At 43.0% G+C, this 16172-nt stretch overlaps 2 protein-coding genes across 3 annotated transcripts in view; one reads left to right on the top strand and one right to left on the bottom strand.

Annotated features, from left to right (window-relative positions):
- Positions 1-16172, bottom strand: part of IDNK (IDNK gluconokinase) — an 865727-nt gene that overhangs the window by 99174 nt on the left and 750381 nt on the right. The gene's annotated exons all lie outside the window — the stretch shown is intronic.
- FRMD3 (FERM domain containing 3) overlaps positions 12332-16172 on the top strand; it is a 293473-nt gene continuing 289632 nt past the window's right edge. Inside the window, exon 1 of one of the 2 annotated variants that reach the window (XM_050761398.1) lies at positions 12332-12680. In XM_050761398.1, coding sequence (XP_050617355.1) covers positions 12534-12680 — 147 coding nt within the window. In that variant the 5' untranslated portion in view covers positions 12332-12533. The remainder of the gene's footprint in view (positions 12681-16172) is intronic. The other variant, XM_050761399.1, reaches the window with a different exon arrangement.

The raw sequence follows: 16172 nt of genomic DNA, 5'->3' as shown, positions 1-16172 counted from the left end.
TTCTATTCAACATAGTATTGGAAGTTCTAGCCAGAGCAATCAGGCAAGAGAAAGAAATAAAGGGCATACAAATAGGAAGAGAGGAAGTCAAACTATCTCCTTTTGCAGACGATATGATTCTATATCTAGAAAACCCCATAGTCTTGTCCCGAAAGCTCCTTCAGCTGACAAACAACTTCAGCAAAATTCCAGGATACAAAATCAATGTACAAAAATCACTAGCATTCCTATACACCACTAACAACCAAACTGAGAGCCAAGTCAGAAAGGCAATCACATTCACAATTCACACACACACACACACACATAACCTAGGAATACAGCTAACTAGGGAGATGAAAGATCTCTACAATGAGAATTACAAAGCACTGCTCAAAGTAATCAGAGGAGATGCAAACAAATGGAAAAACATCTCATACTTATGGATAGGAAGAATCAACATCATTAAAATGGCTATTCTGCCCAAAGCAGTTTACAGATTTAATGCTATTCCTATCAAATTACCAATGACATTCTTCACAGAACTAGAAAAATTACTTAAAAATTTTTATGGAGCCAAAAAAGAGCCCAAATAGCCAAGCAATCCTAAGCAAAAAGAACAAAGCTGGGGGAATCATGTTACCTGACTTCAAAGTATACTACAAGTTTACAGTGACCCAAACAGCATGGTACAGGTACAAACACAGGTACATAGACCAATGGAATAGAATAGAGAGCCCAGAAATAAGGCCACACATCTAAGACCATCTGATCTTTGACAAAGCTGACAAAAACAAGCAATGGGGAAAAGACTTCCTATTCAGTACATGGTTCTGGGATAACTGGCTAGCCATATGCAGAAGATTGAAGCTGGACCCCTTCCTTATATCATATCTAAAAGTCAACTCAAGATAAAATAAAGACTTAAATGCAAAACCCCAAACTCTAGAATCCCTGGAAGGCAACCTAGGCAATACTATCCTGGACATAGGAATGGGCAAAGATTTTATGATGAAGATGCCCAAAGCAATTGCAACAAAGGCAAAAATTGACAAATGAGACCTAATTAAACTCTAGAGCTTCTGCACAGCAAAAGAAACTATCAACAGAATAAACAGACAACCTACAGAATGGGAGAAAATATTTGCAAACTATGCATCTGACAAAGGTCTAATATCCAGCATCTACAAGGAACTTAAACAAATTTACAAGAGAAAAACAAACAACCCTATTAAAAAGTGGGCAAAAGACATGAACAGACACTTCTTGAAAGAAGACATACATGTGGCCAACAAGCATATGAAAAAAAAAGCTCAATATCACTGATTAGTTGAGAAATGCAAATCAAAAGCACAATGAGATACCATTTCACACCAGACAATATGGCTATTATTAAAAAGTCAAAAAATAGCAGATGCTGGCAAGGTTGCAAAGAAAAGGAAACTCTTATACACTGTTGGTGGGAGTATAAATTAGTTTAACCATTGTGAGAAGCAGTATGGTGATTCCTCAAAGAGTTAAAAGCTCCCATTCAACCCAGCAATCCCATTACTGGGTGTATACCCAGAGGAATATAAAGCATTCTGCCATAAAGACACATGTACGTGAATGTTCAGTGCAGCACTGTTCACAATAAGAAAGACATGGAATCAACCTAAATGCCCATCAATGACAAACTGGATAAAGAAAATGTGGAACATATACACCATGGAATATTATACAGTCATAATAAAGAACAGGATCATGTATTTTACAGGAATATGGATGGAGTTGGAGGCTATCGCCTCTTGCAAACTAATGCAGGAACAGAAAACCAAATACCACATGGTCTCACTTACAAGTGGGAGCTAAATGATAAAAACTTATGAACACAAAGAGGGGAACAAAAGACACTGGGGTCTTCTTGAGGGGGCAGGTTGGGAGGAGGGAGAAGAGCAGAAAATACAACTATTGGGTACTGGGTTTAGTACTTGGGTTATGTAGTAATATGTACAACAAACCCTCATGACACATGATTATCTATGTAATAAACTTCCACATGTACCCTCAAGCCTAAAACAAAAAAAGAAATTTGTAGCAGATTGTGATCAATTAGTTGTACATACTACTGTACTCAGACCAGACAATAGACTATTTTTAAGAGCATTTTTAGGTTTACAGAAAAATTGTGCAGGATGTACAAAGAGTTTCCAGATATCCTACCTGCTTTCCTCAGTTTCCCCTATTTTAACACCTTGCATTAGTGTGGTATGCTTGTTACAATGGATGAAAAAATATTGACACATTATTATTAACAGAAATCCACAGTTTATATTAGGGTTCGCTATGTATGTTGCACAGTTCTATGGGTTTTGACAAATGCATAATGTTAGGTATTCACCACTGGAGTATTATACAGAATAATAGTTTCACCATTTTGAAAATGTACTCCACCTATTCATCTCACCCCCTCTCCTGAACTCATGGTAATTACTAATCCTTTTACTGCTCTTTGTGTAGCTTTGCCTTTCCTAGCATGCTATACGGTTGGAATAATACATTCTGTAGCCTTTTCATATTGGCTTCTTTAACTTAGCGATATGCAGTTAGTGTTCTTCCATGTCTCTTCATGACTTGACAGCTCATTTCTTTTAATCATTTAGCACTATTCCATTGTATGGCAGTACCACAGTTCATGTATCCATTCACCTATTAAAGGACATATTAGTTGCTTCCAATTTTTGGCAATTATGAATAAAGCTGCTATAAATATCTGAGTGCAGGTTTTTGTATGGACAAAAATGTTTTCAGCTCATTTGCATATATACCTAGTTGCACAGGTGCTACATTATATGCTAAGTTTATGTTTAGTTTCGTAAGAAACTACCAAACCGTCTTTCAAAGTGGCTGTAGCATTTCACATTTCCACCAATGATGAATGAGAGTTCCTCTGCTCCATGTTCTCACCAGCATTTGGTATTATCAGTGTCAGTTTTGCATCTTATCCATCTAACTGGTGTGTAGCAGTATCTCATTGTTATTTTAATTTGTAATTCTGTAATGAGATATGATGTTGAGTATTGTTTCATATACTTATTTGCCATCAGCATATTTTCTTTGGTATTGATTTCTAGTTTTATTCCACTGTGGTCTGAGAAGATATTTGATATAATTTTGATTTTTATACTTGATCTCAGCCAAAAGGCTGAGAAGTGATATAATTTTGATTTTTAAAAATTTATTGTGACTTGTTTTGTGGCTTAAAGTTGGTCTATTTTGAAGAATCATTCACCTGCAGATGAGAAAAAAACATATGTTTTGCAGTTGTTGAGTAGAATGTTGTATAAATGTCTGTTAGGCTCATTTAGTCTAGAGTCTGATTTAAGTCTAGAGTTTCTTTGTTGATTTCCTGCCTCAATAATCTGTCTAGTGATGTCAGTGGACTGTTGAAGTCTCTCACTATTATTGCATTGCTGTATAATTCTTTTCTTAGGTCTAGTAATATTTGTTTTTATGAATCTGAGAATTCCATTGTTGGGGGCATATATATTTAGAATTGTTATATCTTCTTGATAAATTGATCACTTTATTTTATAATGATAGGGACAAACAGTAAAAAACACAACTTTAAATCAATACTTTCAGGCACTTTAAATCAACAACAGTAAAAAAAGACAAAGAAGGTAATTAGATAATGATTATATAATAATTATATATAATATTATATAATCATAATGACCTTTTTTGGTTATATAATGACAAAGAAGGTCATTATATAATAATAATTATATAGTCATTATATATAACTATATAATGATTGCATAGTGATAATGACCTTCGTTGTCTTTTTTTAACTGTTGATTTAAAGTGTCGTAAAATATTGATTTAAAGTTGTCTTAAAGTATTGATTATATAATAATGAACTTGTTTTATTGTTGTTGATTTAAAGTGTGTTTTATCTAGTATAAGTATAGCTATTCCAGCTGCTTTTGATTTCCATTTGCATGGAATGTCTTTTTCCATGCCTTTACCTTGAGTCTTTAAATGTATTTACCAGTTAGATGGGTTTCTTGTGAGCAACATATTTTTGGATCTTTTTTTAAAAAATCGGTTTCACTAATCTATACGCTTTTTTTTTTTTTTTTTTGAGACAGAGTTTCGCTCTATCGCCAGGCTATAGTGCAGTGGCACAATCTCAGCTCAGTGCAACCTCTGCCTCCTGGGTTCAAGTGATTTTCATGCCTCAGTCTCCCTAGTAGCTGGGATACAGGCACACACCACCACACTCAGCTAATTTTTGTATTTTTAGTAGAGATGGGGTTTCACCATATTGGCCAGGAGTGGAGCATTTATTTTATTTACATTCAAGGTTAATATTGATATGCGAAGCTTTGTTCCTGTCATAATGGTAATTGTTACCTAGTTGCTTTGTAGTCTCAATTGTGTAATTGTTTTATGCCACTTGTGAGTTTTATACTTTTTATGTGTTTTTATGATGAAGACATTTTGTCTGTATGTTTAGAACTTCTTTGACATTTCTTATAGGGCCAGTCTAGTGGTGTCAAATTCCCTTAGTGTTTGCTTGTCTGGGAAATACTTTATTTCTCCTTCATTTATGAAGCTTAATTTCGCAGGATATAAAGTTGTTGGCTGACAGTTTTTTTTGTTGTTGTTGTTTGTTTTTACTTTGAGACAGAGTCTTGCTCTGTCGCCCAGGGTGGAGTGCAGTGGTGCAATCTTGGCTCACTGCAACCTCTGCCTCCTGGGTTCAAGTGACTTTTGTGCCTCAGCCTTCTGAGTAACTGGGATTATAGGGGCTCACCACCATGCCTGGCTGATTTTTGTATTTTTGGTAGAGACGGCATTTCACAATGTTGGCCAGGCTGGTCTCAAACTCCTGACCTTAAATGATCCACCTACTTCGGCATCCCAAAATGCTGGGATTACAGGTGTGAACCACCATGCCTGGCCTTTTTTTTTTTTTTTGGAAGACTGAAAATAGGACCCTTATCTCTTCTGGCTGGTAAGGTTTCTGATGAGAAGTCTGCTGTTAGTGTTATGTGATTTCCTTTACAGGTGATTAGACACTTTTCTCTTGCTGCTTTTAGTATTTTCTTCGTGTTGACTTTGGATAGTCTGGTGACTCTACACCTTGGTGATATTTGTCTTGCAATATATCTTCTAGGAGTCCTCTGAGCTTCTTGTATCTGGATGTGTAAATCTCTAGCAAGACAAGTAAAGTTTTCCTCAATTATTCCCTCAAATAGGTTTTCCAAACTTTCAAATGTTTTTTCTTCTCCCTCAGGGATACCCATGACTTACAGGTTTGGATGGTTTATATAATACCATATTTCTCATTAAAAAATTATTTTCTCTGTATTTTTGTCAGATTGGGTTACTTCCAAAGACCTGTCATCAAGCTCTGAAATTCTTTCTTCCTCTTGGTCTAATCTATTGTTAAAGCTTTCAACTGTATTTTGTAATTGCTTCAATGAATGTTTCATTTCCAGGTGTTCTTTTATTTTTTAAATCTTTTTCCTTAGTAAATTTTTCATTCATATCTTGAATTGTTTTCTGATTTCCTTGTGTTGTTTTTCAACTTTCTCTTGGATCTCATTGAGCTTCCTTACAATCTATATTTTTAATTATTTATCTGGCATTTTAGAATTTTCATTTTGGTTAGGATCCATTGTTAGATATCTAGTGTGATCCTTTGAGGTTAACATAACACGCTCTTTTTTCATGCTGCTGGAATTGTTGTGTTGGTCCTTTCTTATTCTGAGGTGTCACTTCTTATTTTTGAATTTATTTTTGTTTGGATAGGACTTTTTATTTCTTCTTTGAGGATGACTGTAATGTATGTTGAATAGGATTGTTTGGCTTTGCTTCTTGGTGCTTTCAGGGGGCCAAGGCTCTGTATGAATTCCTTGGTTATAGATAACCTTCGTTTGGTGGTTTTCTCAAATGCTGGTGGTGGTAGTGTTGTACTGGGCATGTGAGTAGGCTCTCAGTCTCCTGTACAGACAGGGAGATAGAGGTCTTCAGAAACTTATCTCGGTCCGTAGTGCTGTACACTGAGTCAGCCAAATTTGGATTAGGTTGTGCAGTTTGACTTCCAGACCAGTAGGTGGCACTTGAAGGTAAGAGCTTCTGTGGCAGAAGCAGATGGGTATATACTTGATCTTTTTTTTTCAACTGGGAGAAGCTCTGTGTTGTCACAGGCAATTATCTGGAATACACCGTTCTCTGAGTTTCCTGCTCAGCCCTGGGTTGGGGAGTGGACAAAGCTGAGTCAAGCTGGACCGCCAAGCTTGTTCTTGGATAACCCAATGCCAAGCACAAGCACAAGCACAAGCACAAGCACAAGCACAAGCCCTGATGGGGTGCTTAAGGTAGCTTCTGGTGAAATGCACAAAGGTCTCCTCAGGGGGTCAGGGGGCTGCACCAACTCCATGTCCTGGGCAGGTAGAAACACAGTCTTCTTCCCTATCATGCCCCATCCCAGGGCTCATGACTCAGTTCAGACAGACACTTCTATCTTTAGGCCACAATGTAGCTGAGAGACATGGACAATGCCTTTCCTGTGTCTCTCTGATGAAATGGCTTTGGTGTGGGGCCTCTTCCCTCAGCCCAAAATAGACAGCTTTATGGCTCACCTGTTCTTGCTACAGGAATACTGCCACTGTGTGTATAGAGGCGGAGGGGCCCTGTCTTTTGTACAAGCTAGGGCCCAGTGGGGACATTGCCAGTAAGGATGCAATTATCCTTAATAGCCCTGGAATGGCTGTCCACAGGTACACTTAAACCAAACCCTGGCAGCAGCAGCTATGGGGGGAGTAGGAGGCTTCCTCTCCATTACTAGGCCCAAGCACTGCGGCCACCTGGCTGCTATGGCAGAACCACACTCTTCACCCACAGAGCCAAGCACAGTGCCCATGTAGCTGTTGAAAGGAGTGCAGTCACTTTCAGCACAGAACTGAGGAGCTCTCAGGAATAGGAGAGCACACTCTATGGTTTATTTTATCTTAACAGATGTTCCTTTGGCATGCTGCACTCTGCCTTATCCTTGGAATAGCATGCCCTGAGGGTCAGACTCTCAGCTCTCCTGGGTCCAGCTGGCCCCATGTGAGTGCCACAATCTCAGTGGGTGCTGAGGAATGTCTGCAGGGGATTTGGTGATGTGGAGACACAAGAACTGAGATTCCCTGGGCAGGATAGAGTCCCACAGTGGGTGCACACCCAGTGTGTTGCCCACTACCATAGCTCAAATTTGGGGGTTGCTGACAGTCCAGTGCAGTGCTCTCAAGAAATCCCCAAATTGCTGCCCATACCAATGCATGAGCTTGTGAGGGCAGAGGAGCTCTTCAACAGTTTGGAAACCAGCAATCTGTCACAGGGGTGAGGGGAACCCAAAACATCCCCACTTACCCTTTCCATGGGACCCCAAGTCCTTCAGGATTCAATTTCTGCCATACTCTTGCCTCCTTTTTTCTGTGCCCTAGCTTCTGCCTATGAATTTTCCAATAGGCCTGACACTCATCTCTTAATCTTTTGAGTTATGATTATTCATCTCTAACTTTGGTTCTTTTTTTTGGGAGAGACCAGGTGATCAATGTCTCCAGTCAGTCATCTTGAAACTGCCCTAAAAATTTTACATTTTAATTGAGTCCAACTTATGCTTTGATGTGTTGATGTTTGGTGATTTTTATCACCAAACTAAAGATTTCCTAGATTTTCCTTCATGTTATCTTCCAGAAGTTTTAAACTAAAAGATTTGGCCTGAACATTTTCTGTGTCTACACTCATTTTTTTGCATGTGATCTTCCAGAAGTTTTATAGTTTACATGTAAGTCAACGGTTTATTTTGGCTTAAAATCTGTGAACAGTGTGTGATCTGTGTCTACACTCATTTTTTTGCATGTGAATGTCTAGTTTCTCCAGCACCATTTGTCAAAAAGATTATCCTTTCTCCATTGGATTGACTTTGCTTCTTTGTCAAATATCAATTGACTATATTTGTGTGGGTTTCTTTCTGGTCCCTCTATTTTGTTCCACTGATCAATTTGTTTATTCTTTTGCCAGTACCATACTGCCTTGATCACTTTGGTTTTATATTAAGTCTTAAAGTCAGGTAATATCAGTCATCTGACTTTGTTTTTCTTCAGTATTGTGTTAGCTACTCTGGGTTTTTGCCTTTCCATATAAGCTTTAAAAAAGTTTGCTGATATCCACAAAATAACTAGCTCACGTTTTGACTTGGGTTGCACTTAACCTATAGATCAATTTGGGAGGACCTGACATCTTCACAGTGTTGAGTCTTCCTATCCATGAACATGGAATATCTCTCCATTTATTTAGTTCTTTGATTTCTTTCACCAGTCTTGTAGTTTTCCTCATATAGATCTTGTGCATATTTTGTTAGATTTATACCTAAATATTTCTTTTTAAATTATCAATTTTAATGGCTATAAAAGTGCTTAAAAATGAAAATAATCAAGATGCAATATTTACAACCATCAATCTTTTGTGGCCAGACCACCTGTTATCTATTTGTGGCTCACCAAAGTGTTATAACCTATTGGTTAGGAATATTTTTTGGTAAAGAATATCAGTTACTATCACTGATCATGAGACACTAATTAATCTCCCATTGCCACTTCTTTAGTAAGAACTGGACTTGTAGCCACTGCTATGGCTGATATTCCAATGCCTCAAGTGGAGCCACCTTTCCTATACTTAAATGTCCTCTGTTTGTTGCCTGTCATCCCAGCTACTTGGGAGGCTCAAGCAGGGGGACTGATTAGGGCCAGAAGTTTGAGACCAGCCTGAGCAACATAGTGAGACCCAATCTGTAAAAAAAAAATAAAAAAATAAAAAATTAAAAAATGTCTCTGTCTTTGGGGGACAGGTTCAGATTTGGGAATATTTGTAGGGGGATTTTAGCCTGGCTTTTGTTTACCAGGCCTAGAAATCTTGTTTGCCCTACAGATCAAATTGAGTCCTAGTTGGATGATTGACCACCAGCAAAATCCCCATGAGTCACACTACTCTGAAGTCTACTTGGGTACCACTGCTTATGATTGTACCAGAGCTTCCCTGGCACTGAGGGTTAAGTCATGCACCACTGTTTGTCTTTTGCCAGCCCAGGCTCTCATCCTTCCCATTTAAGTCAGGGAGCTCCTTTTGACTGCAGTGTCTTTCACAACCATCTCTGGCCACAAAGAACAGCCACTTTGGTGCTTTTCAAAGATGGCAGTGCTTCCTTCACCAATGATTCTTTGAAAATCTTGGTGGAGGCCCCCTCAGGGGACACAGTTAAAGAGAGGTAAGCTGGCCACATGTGGAAATACACTGCAATATTTCCATCTCCTTGATATTTTGGATCTTTTCCTGTACATGTACCAGGGAATTTCCTTTTTCTCATCTTCATTTAGCTGAGTCCAGAAGTCAGTTAGTCCATTTAGATGGTACATGGAAACCAGAGTCATTGGGAAGTGAATTCAAATGGACAAATTCAGTTTATTCACACATATACTCTTCAATTTAAATTAGCAGAATCTTGCAATTCTTTCCCTTCTTGGGGTTGACTTCATAGTTGGTCTCCTTGGGTGTGACTGAATCTGGTTCAAGTATTAAGACTGAGAGAAGTCAGAGGTGGTGGGAGAGGGGTGGGAGGAGATCGGCTTCCCTTTCCAAGGTAACTGCCTTAAGTGAGTTCCGAAGAGGATCTTCAAACAAAACAGGAACAGCCTTGTTACATAAGGAAGAGGGCGTGCTTCTCCTGCCAAGGGAGTTTGGGGGCTTGAGTGACTAGGAATCATTCAAGTTTTCTTTTATAGTCCTATTCTTATTCCCAGATTCCCACTCTTTCCTGCTGATAATTATAAAATCTTGTGAGGCTGATAATTCAGTTGACTTTGTAATTTGGCAGTTTGTAGATGAAATTGTGAATTTGGTTTTTCAGTTTTGGCCTTGTGGCTCAATTAACAAAATATTCTTTGAGCTCGGTTGTTTGTTAAAATGCAGCTATTTAAAAGTTGTAAGCTGAGAATTTAGGACTCAGTGCATCACTGCTTTTCTTTAAGTGGTCCAGTTTTAAACTCATCCCTTGAGTTCATTCTTTGAGTTCTTCCTAATCTTCATATTATTATTATTATTATTGACAATGGCCACTTGGTTTCCCAAAGCCTTGTTTGCAGTGGGTGGTTCAATCCAGGTGACCATACCTGGTAATTTACCTAGCTGTCATGCCAAGTGCTTCCACAGCCTGTATTTTCATACTAGCTGAATCTCAGCCTTTATTCCTAATCAGGCCAGACAACCAGTCTCAGGTTCTTCTCATTTCTTCAAAATTCTGTTTCTTACAGTCCCACATTGGGTGATTTTTATTCTGTCTTTTTTCCTACTGTCCTTGTTGGTCTTATTTTGCATCCTTGAAATTTGGGATAACAGTTTTTGGGTATTGATATGACTCTTTGGAGCCTAATGGTCACTATAATAGGGTGGACAAGTGTGTGTGTGTGGTCTTAAAAGCATGGACTGTGTTGGTTTGTGACTTTTCTTTGATCTCTGGGCTATCTGCTCTTTTGGCTAGCAGAGATGATCCAGTTTTCACCTTGAGACAGGTCCCGTCCCTGCCACCTCATATGTGCACATGGGGATTTACAGATTACAGCCGTAAGATGGCCTCCACTGACCTGGTCTCATCCCAGCTTCCCAGCCACCTGTGGGAATGGACAGGTGTTCTCTCCTTTGAAATGAGAAAAGAAATGGAGAGGCTTTTTTAAAGATCCCCAGGATTAGCCAGTAGCTGGGCCAAGAATGAAACCCACATCTTCCCGTACCCTCAATACTGACCTCTCCATTAGGCTTTTCCCTAACACTTGAAGGGCCCAGCTCAAGAGCATCCATGAGAATGCCCCATACTATCATCTAAATATTCATAAGCAATAGTCAGCTATTGAGTGCTACATAAAACATTCTGTATCCTCCTATATTGACAAATCGCTGCAATTTGGAATTTCCAGGAGCAGATACTGAGACTGAGTTTGTCCTGTATGGTATTTATTAGTGATCAACAGGGAGAGGAGGCAGGAGCAGGCAGAGAGAAGTCCAAATGCATTGCGGACTCCACCAAGTCTCGGCCAACATTAGGTGTCCTAGAGAATATATGGCCCACCAGACGGTCCAGGGCAGGTAAAATTTCTGTGCCACTCTTCCTCCATCCCCAGGACAGGGCATACCTTTGGATGAGGGGGCTCCATGCAGGCACAAACCTTGAAAAAGCTGACAGCTGGGTAATACGTCCTTCTTCTAACAAATGTTCCTTCCTAACGACCTGTTCTGCTCAGGCAAGAGCAGCAGGGTAAGAGGACTTCCATCTCTCCCAACTTCTGGACATTCCAGCGCTCACATTCAAGCTCCATACCCCTGACTCAACAGCTGCCCCTGGCCACTCTAGGGCCTAGGGTACATGACACGGTGGCTTGAGCCACCTTGGGGGACAACAAAGAGGCAGGATACCTTCTACCTTCAACACCCTGGAGGCGGGTGGGGAATTCCAGAGTCCTCAGTACCCAGAGACTGGACTAAAACAGGACGGGGCATATCTGCTTTGCATTAGACCTCTTAATTCCTGAGCAACCGGGAGCTGGAGGAGGTCTCTAAAGTAGGGGAGTAGAATAGGAACCCACCCCTCTTGCTCGGGTCAAAGGTATGCTACCAAATATCACACTAAGATGTTGGGAGATTTAAAGGAGGATTTGCACATGGAAGGCTCCGAATTTTTTAGAGAAAGAGACTGAGTCCTAGCTAGCATTAAATAAAGCAATAGCTTAAACAATATCCATGAGATTTTTACTATTAGCGGTATTCCTGGTGTAGCCCTGTCAGGGCTGTCACTCTCTCTCTCTCTCACTCGCCCTGGGCCCCACAATCCTTTCCCGAGGCGGAATCCCCCTGGCGGTGTGGGTCAGGATCGCTCTCTGTCCCCTACCCGCGCCAGGTCCCTGGAGCTGAGCAGAGCAGGGCGCTGTCGGGCGCGTGCGGGAGCCGGGGCCGGGACGAGCACTACCGGGAGCCCGAGCGACAGCGGCCAGGGGAGGGAGGAGGCGGCGAGGCTGAGGAAGACAGTCGGGCCCAGCTTGACGCAGCGGCGGCTGCGACTGAGCAGGCCACCACCAGGGCACCCGGGCCAGCCGCGCCAGCCATCCCTCCGCCTCCTCCTTCAGCTGCTCGGCGCGCGTGGGAGTGAGTGCGTCGCGCGCCCGCGGAGGGTCTCAGGCTCTGGGCATCCTCGGCAAGCGAGCCCGGGCAGAGGGAGGCGCACGAGCGCGCGCGACAGAAGGAGGCGGGGAAAGGAGGGGGCGAGGCGGAGGCGAGCGAACAGGAGGGAGGGACCCGCCCGCCGCGCCCCGGCCGCTGGGCATGTGTGGCCGCAGGCGCCCGACGCTGCCGCTGTCCCGGGGCTGAGCCGCGCCCAGGTGTCCCGGACAGTGCGTGCGCGAGTGTGTGTCCGCGCAGGCGAGCACCGCGCCGGCCCTGAGCCTCGCGTTCGCTCCCCCCGGCCGCGGTGCATGTTCGCCTCCTGCCACTGTGTGCCGAGAGGCAGGAGGACCATGAAAATGATCCACTTTCGGAGCTCCAGCATCAAATCGCTCAGCCAGGAGATGAAATGCACCATCCGGCTGCTGGACGACTCGGAGATATCTTGCCACATCCAGGTGTGCGTGGAACTGGGCGAGGGCGCGGGGCACACGCCGGGAGCAGGGCGGGGGGCCTTTGCGGTGGGCATGCCAGGACAAGGAACCCACTCCCGGAGGGGATTGGGGGACTGCTAGAAAGCCAGATTTCGATTCCTCAGCCCTCTGAGGCTTGGGGGCCTTATCCTGGCCTGGGGGGCATGGTCCCCTGCAAGCTCCAGGCACGCGTTATCCGCGCCCAGTCCCCTTCCCCTCGCGTGCACCCTGCGCGCGCGTCTCTCTGCGCCCAGACTAGGGGCGCGGGGCAGCTGCCTGCGGAGGGACTCTGGCCCCTCTGGGCCCTACTCCGCCGGGAGATGGGAGCTCCGAGGGCTGAGAGGGGCACCTGCATGTCGCCCACTGGTATTTCCTCCTTTCCTCCACGTGGAGAAGGCATGCATCCGCCAGGTTCACTCATTTCTCTCTCCCGCGCCCAGGCTCTGGAGACGCCCTCAGTCCCGGAACCTGCTTTCCGCTCCGTGTGGGTCCCCCTTACCCTCCGCCGGTGGTCTTCAGTTCTCCGCGTGGGGCGGTGGCGAAGTTTCCCCAGAGTGAGAGAGGCCGGGCTGCCCTGGGCGCCAGCCTTGAGGGATGGAGCGCGCGCGCGATGCGTCGGACTGGAGCTACCTCGAAAGGAATGTGTGAAGTCTGAGTGTTTCAGAGAAAGGAAAAGAAAGGATTGTGAGGCCAGCAAGTGGGGAGCCCTGCAGGAACCTGGGTCCTGGGAAAAAGCGCCCCGTGGAATCTTGGTGGACATTCACTGTCACCCAAGTTGGAGGAGAAGGCTAGTTGTTTGGGTGAAGGCAGCTTTGCTGGCAGCCCTGTGCTCGGGTAGTAAATGCCTCTGGGCTGTCAGGAGAGCTAGTGTGAGCTGCAAAGGTGTGCGTGCGTGTGCGTGTGCGTATTTGCGGTGGGTGAATATGTAGGCGGGTGAGAGCCCCTCTTCCAGGAACCCAAAGATGCCCCACTCGGTGCGCACACAATCAGGAAAGGTTGTGTCAGGGCTCAGCACAATTAACTTCCGAATTTTAAATCTATTTAACTATTTATCTCTGGGATTTCCTTTCTCACCTACCCTAGTCGAGTCTTGAGGCTCTGGAACTGAGCTGCTTTTTTTTTTTTTTTTTTTTTTTTTTTAAATACATTTAAATACAGGGCACACCACTCATGTCAGTGGGAGGTGAGTGGGGCAGCATCTCCCAGAGTAGGAATCAGCCTCTAGGCTGTGCAAACCATGAAGGAATGAAAGGACTTTCCCTGTTTTATTTTTATTTAATTTTTGTTAGTGGGAGTGTGTGACATGTTGGGGGCAGTTGCAATTAATTTGTAACCTGACAGCTGGACAAAAGTCAAGGTAGGAATGTGATGCCCCATGATCTCCCAGGAAAGTAGGCTCCCACTGAATTTTCTGGAGGATCTTGAATTTCATTCTGACCAAGCAGCACTGCTAAACTTAATAATAAAAGGATTAGCAGGATAGGCAGTGTTTCTACTGCCACAAGGGTTGCACAGAAGCATCTGGCATGTACTGATAGTCTTGTGATCCAGAGAGTGTGGTCTGTGCACTTTGCTTGAAGTCCTAAAGTAGGTGTACAGGTCCTTTAACCCATAATGAATGTGTAGATGATGGAGGTGCCATCAGGGAGAGAGGCTGTTGAGGTCTCCTGTGTCTCTCAGCCCTCTTCTGCCCTGGCCCACTTGGTGTTGACATTTTTCCCCTCCCTCAGGATGAAGTCTTCCTTAGAATAATAAATATTCCCCAAAGGACATGTATTTGTTGTCTCATGTTTTGAGAAATAATGAATTGTAGCCAGTCTAACAACAGTTTGAAAAACTCTAGTGCTTATGACCCAACTAGTGCCAAAGAGGTTAAAATGTTATGTTTCAAAATGTTGGCTTGGGTACTGATTTTTCAAAAAATTAGATGTTTATTTTTGTGATTCATCTTTCTCTGCCCTTTCTGCCCCCAAATGAGGATTATTATTTAACCAATTAAAATGAATTAAAATATTTTATTTGGATAACTTTGGACCTCATACTTTCCTAGAGTACTCCAGACCAGGAATTGAAATTGCCCTTCCAGGTATCAGGTTACAAAGACTTCCCATTTGCTTAGAGTGAGAACAAAAGGATTAAAAAACAATGTGAAACAAAGCCATTTGGAATCACTGGCACTTGTTCTGGGTGAATCCATCTGTGTTTGCTTCCTTCCTTCCTCCTATAGAACTACACAGTTAAAGGATTGTATATACTGTCCACAGAACGTCACCCTCTCTCCATAGCCCACATCTGCCTATCTGAGTTAGGAGCTCTCATCCTTGGTGCCTGCCTGGCTCTAGAGCAGGGGTGTCCAATTTTCTGGCTTCCCTGGGCCACATTGGAAGAAGAAGAATTGTCTTGGGCCACACATAAAATACACTACCACTACTGATAGCTGATGAGCTTAAAAAAAAAATCACAAATAGTCTCATAATGTTTTAAGAAAATTTATGAATTTGTGCTGGGCTGCATCCAAAGCTGTTCTGGGCCACGGGTTGGATGAGCTTGATCTAGAGGCTCTGTAGGAGGAGCAGGAGCTCTTGGACATGTGTTAGTTGTTCACTCCTCTTCACTCCAGGAGTGCTGCCTATGGAGCCCAAAAATAAGTGGGGGAAACTCAAGCCACACATCCTTGGGAGTTCATTAGTCTGTGTTCTCTAGTAGGTGAGCATTCCAGATTGAAAGAAAAAAGAGTCACTCAAACAGTTTTCTCTAGTAAGGTGCTGGAGGGTGGCTGCATGTGGTAGATGCAACGGATGATAGAAACCTTTAGGCCTATTGCTTGAGACCATGTGAATAGCTCTAGGTGCCATTTCTTGAGCATCTCTCATGTGCCAGCCTTTTCCACTCATTTATGTCTGCTCTCTACCACCAACCTTTGAGTAGGTATTATTCCCTTCTTTTGGATAAGAAAACTGAGCAGCTAATAACTTAAGTGACTTGTTCAAGGCCATATCTCTAAAAAGAGAATGAGCAGCTGGAATTCAAATCCAGAATTGTCTGGATCCGAAGCTTATGCATGTCTTTGACATATTACCCCATAGTTAAAATAGCTGAAGTTTCAATGAAATTTCCAGACATGGATAGAGGTAAATCCAAGGTAGGGGGGTTTAAACCAGTGACTGGAGGCCAGTTGGGATTCATGATCTGAATGGACAGAGCGACCCTCTTTGCCAGTTTGCAAACTTAATGTGTCCTGAGTCTGTCAGGCAGGCTGGCATCCCAGAGCTGATTGGAATTCCACATCCAAACATCACTGGGGGCCATTTCCACCCCCTGGAAACATGGCATTTGCCTTTAAAGAAACTATATGCGTAAATGCTTTGTTAGGTTCGATGCACAGTGTCCTTATATATCAGACCGTAGTAGCCCCAAATTATGCCTATGCATCAAAAGACGAACCAAGCCAGAAACTAAGGGAGAATTGCCTATTTG

This window comes from Macaca thibetana, chromosome 15 (genome assembly GCF_024542745.1).
Source record: "Macaca thibetana thibetana isolate TM-01 chromosome 15, ASM2454274v1, whole genome shotgun sequence".
Taxonomy (NCBI): Eukaryota; Metazoa; Chordata; class Mammalia; order Primates; family Cercopithecidae; genus Macaca; species Macaca thibetana.
This window is presented reverse-complemented; position numbering and strand designations above follow the sequence as displayed.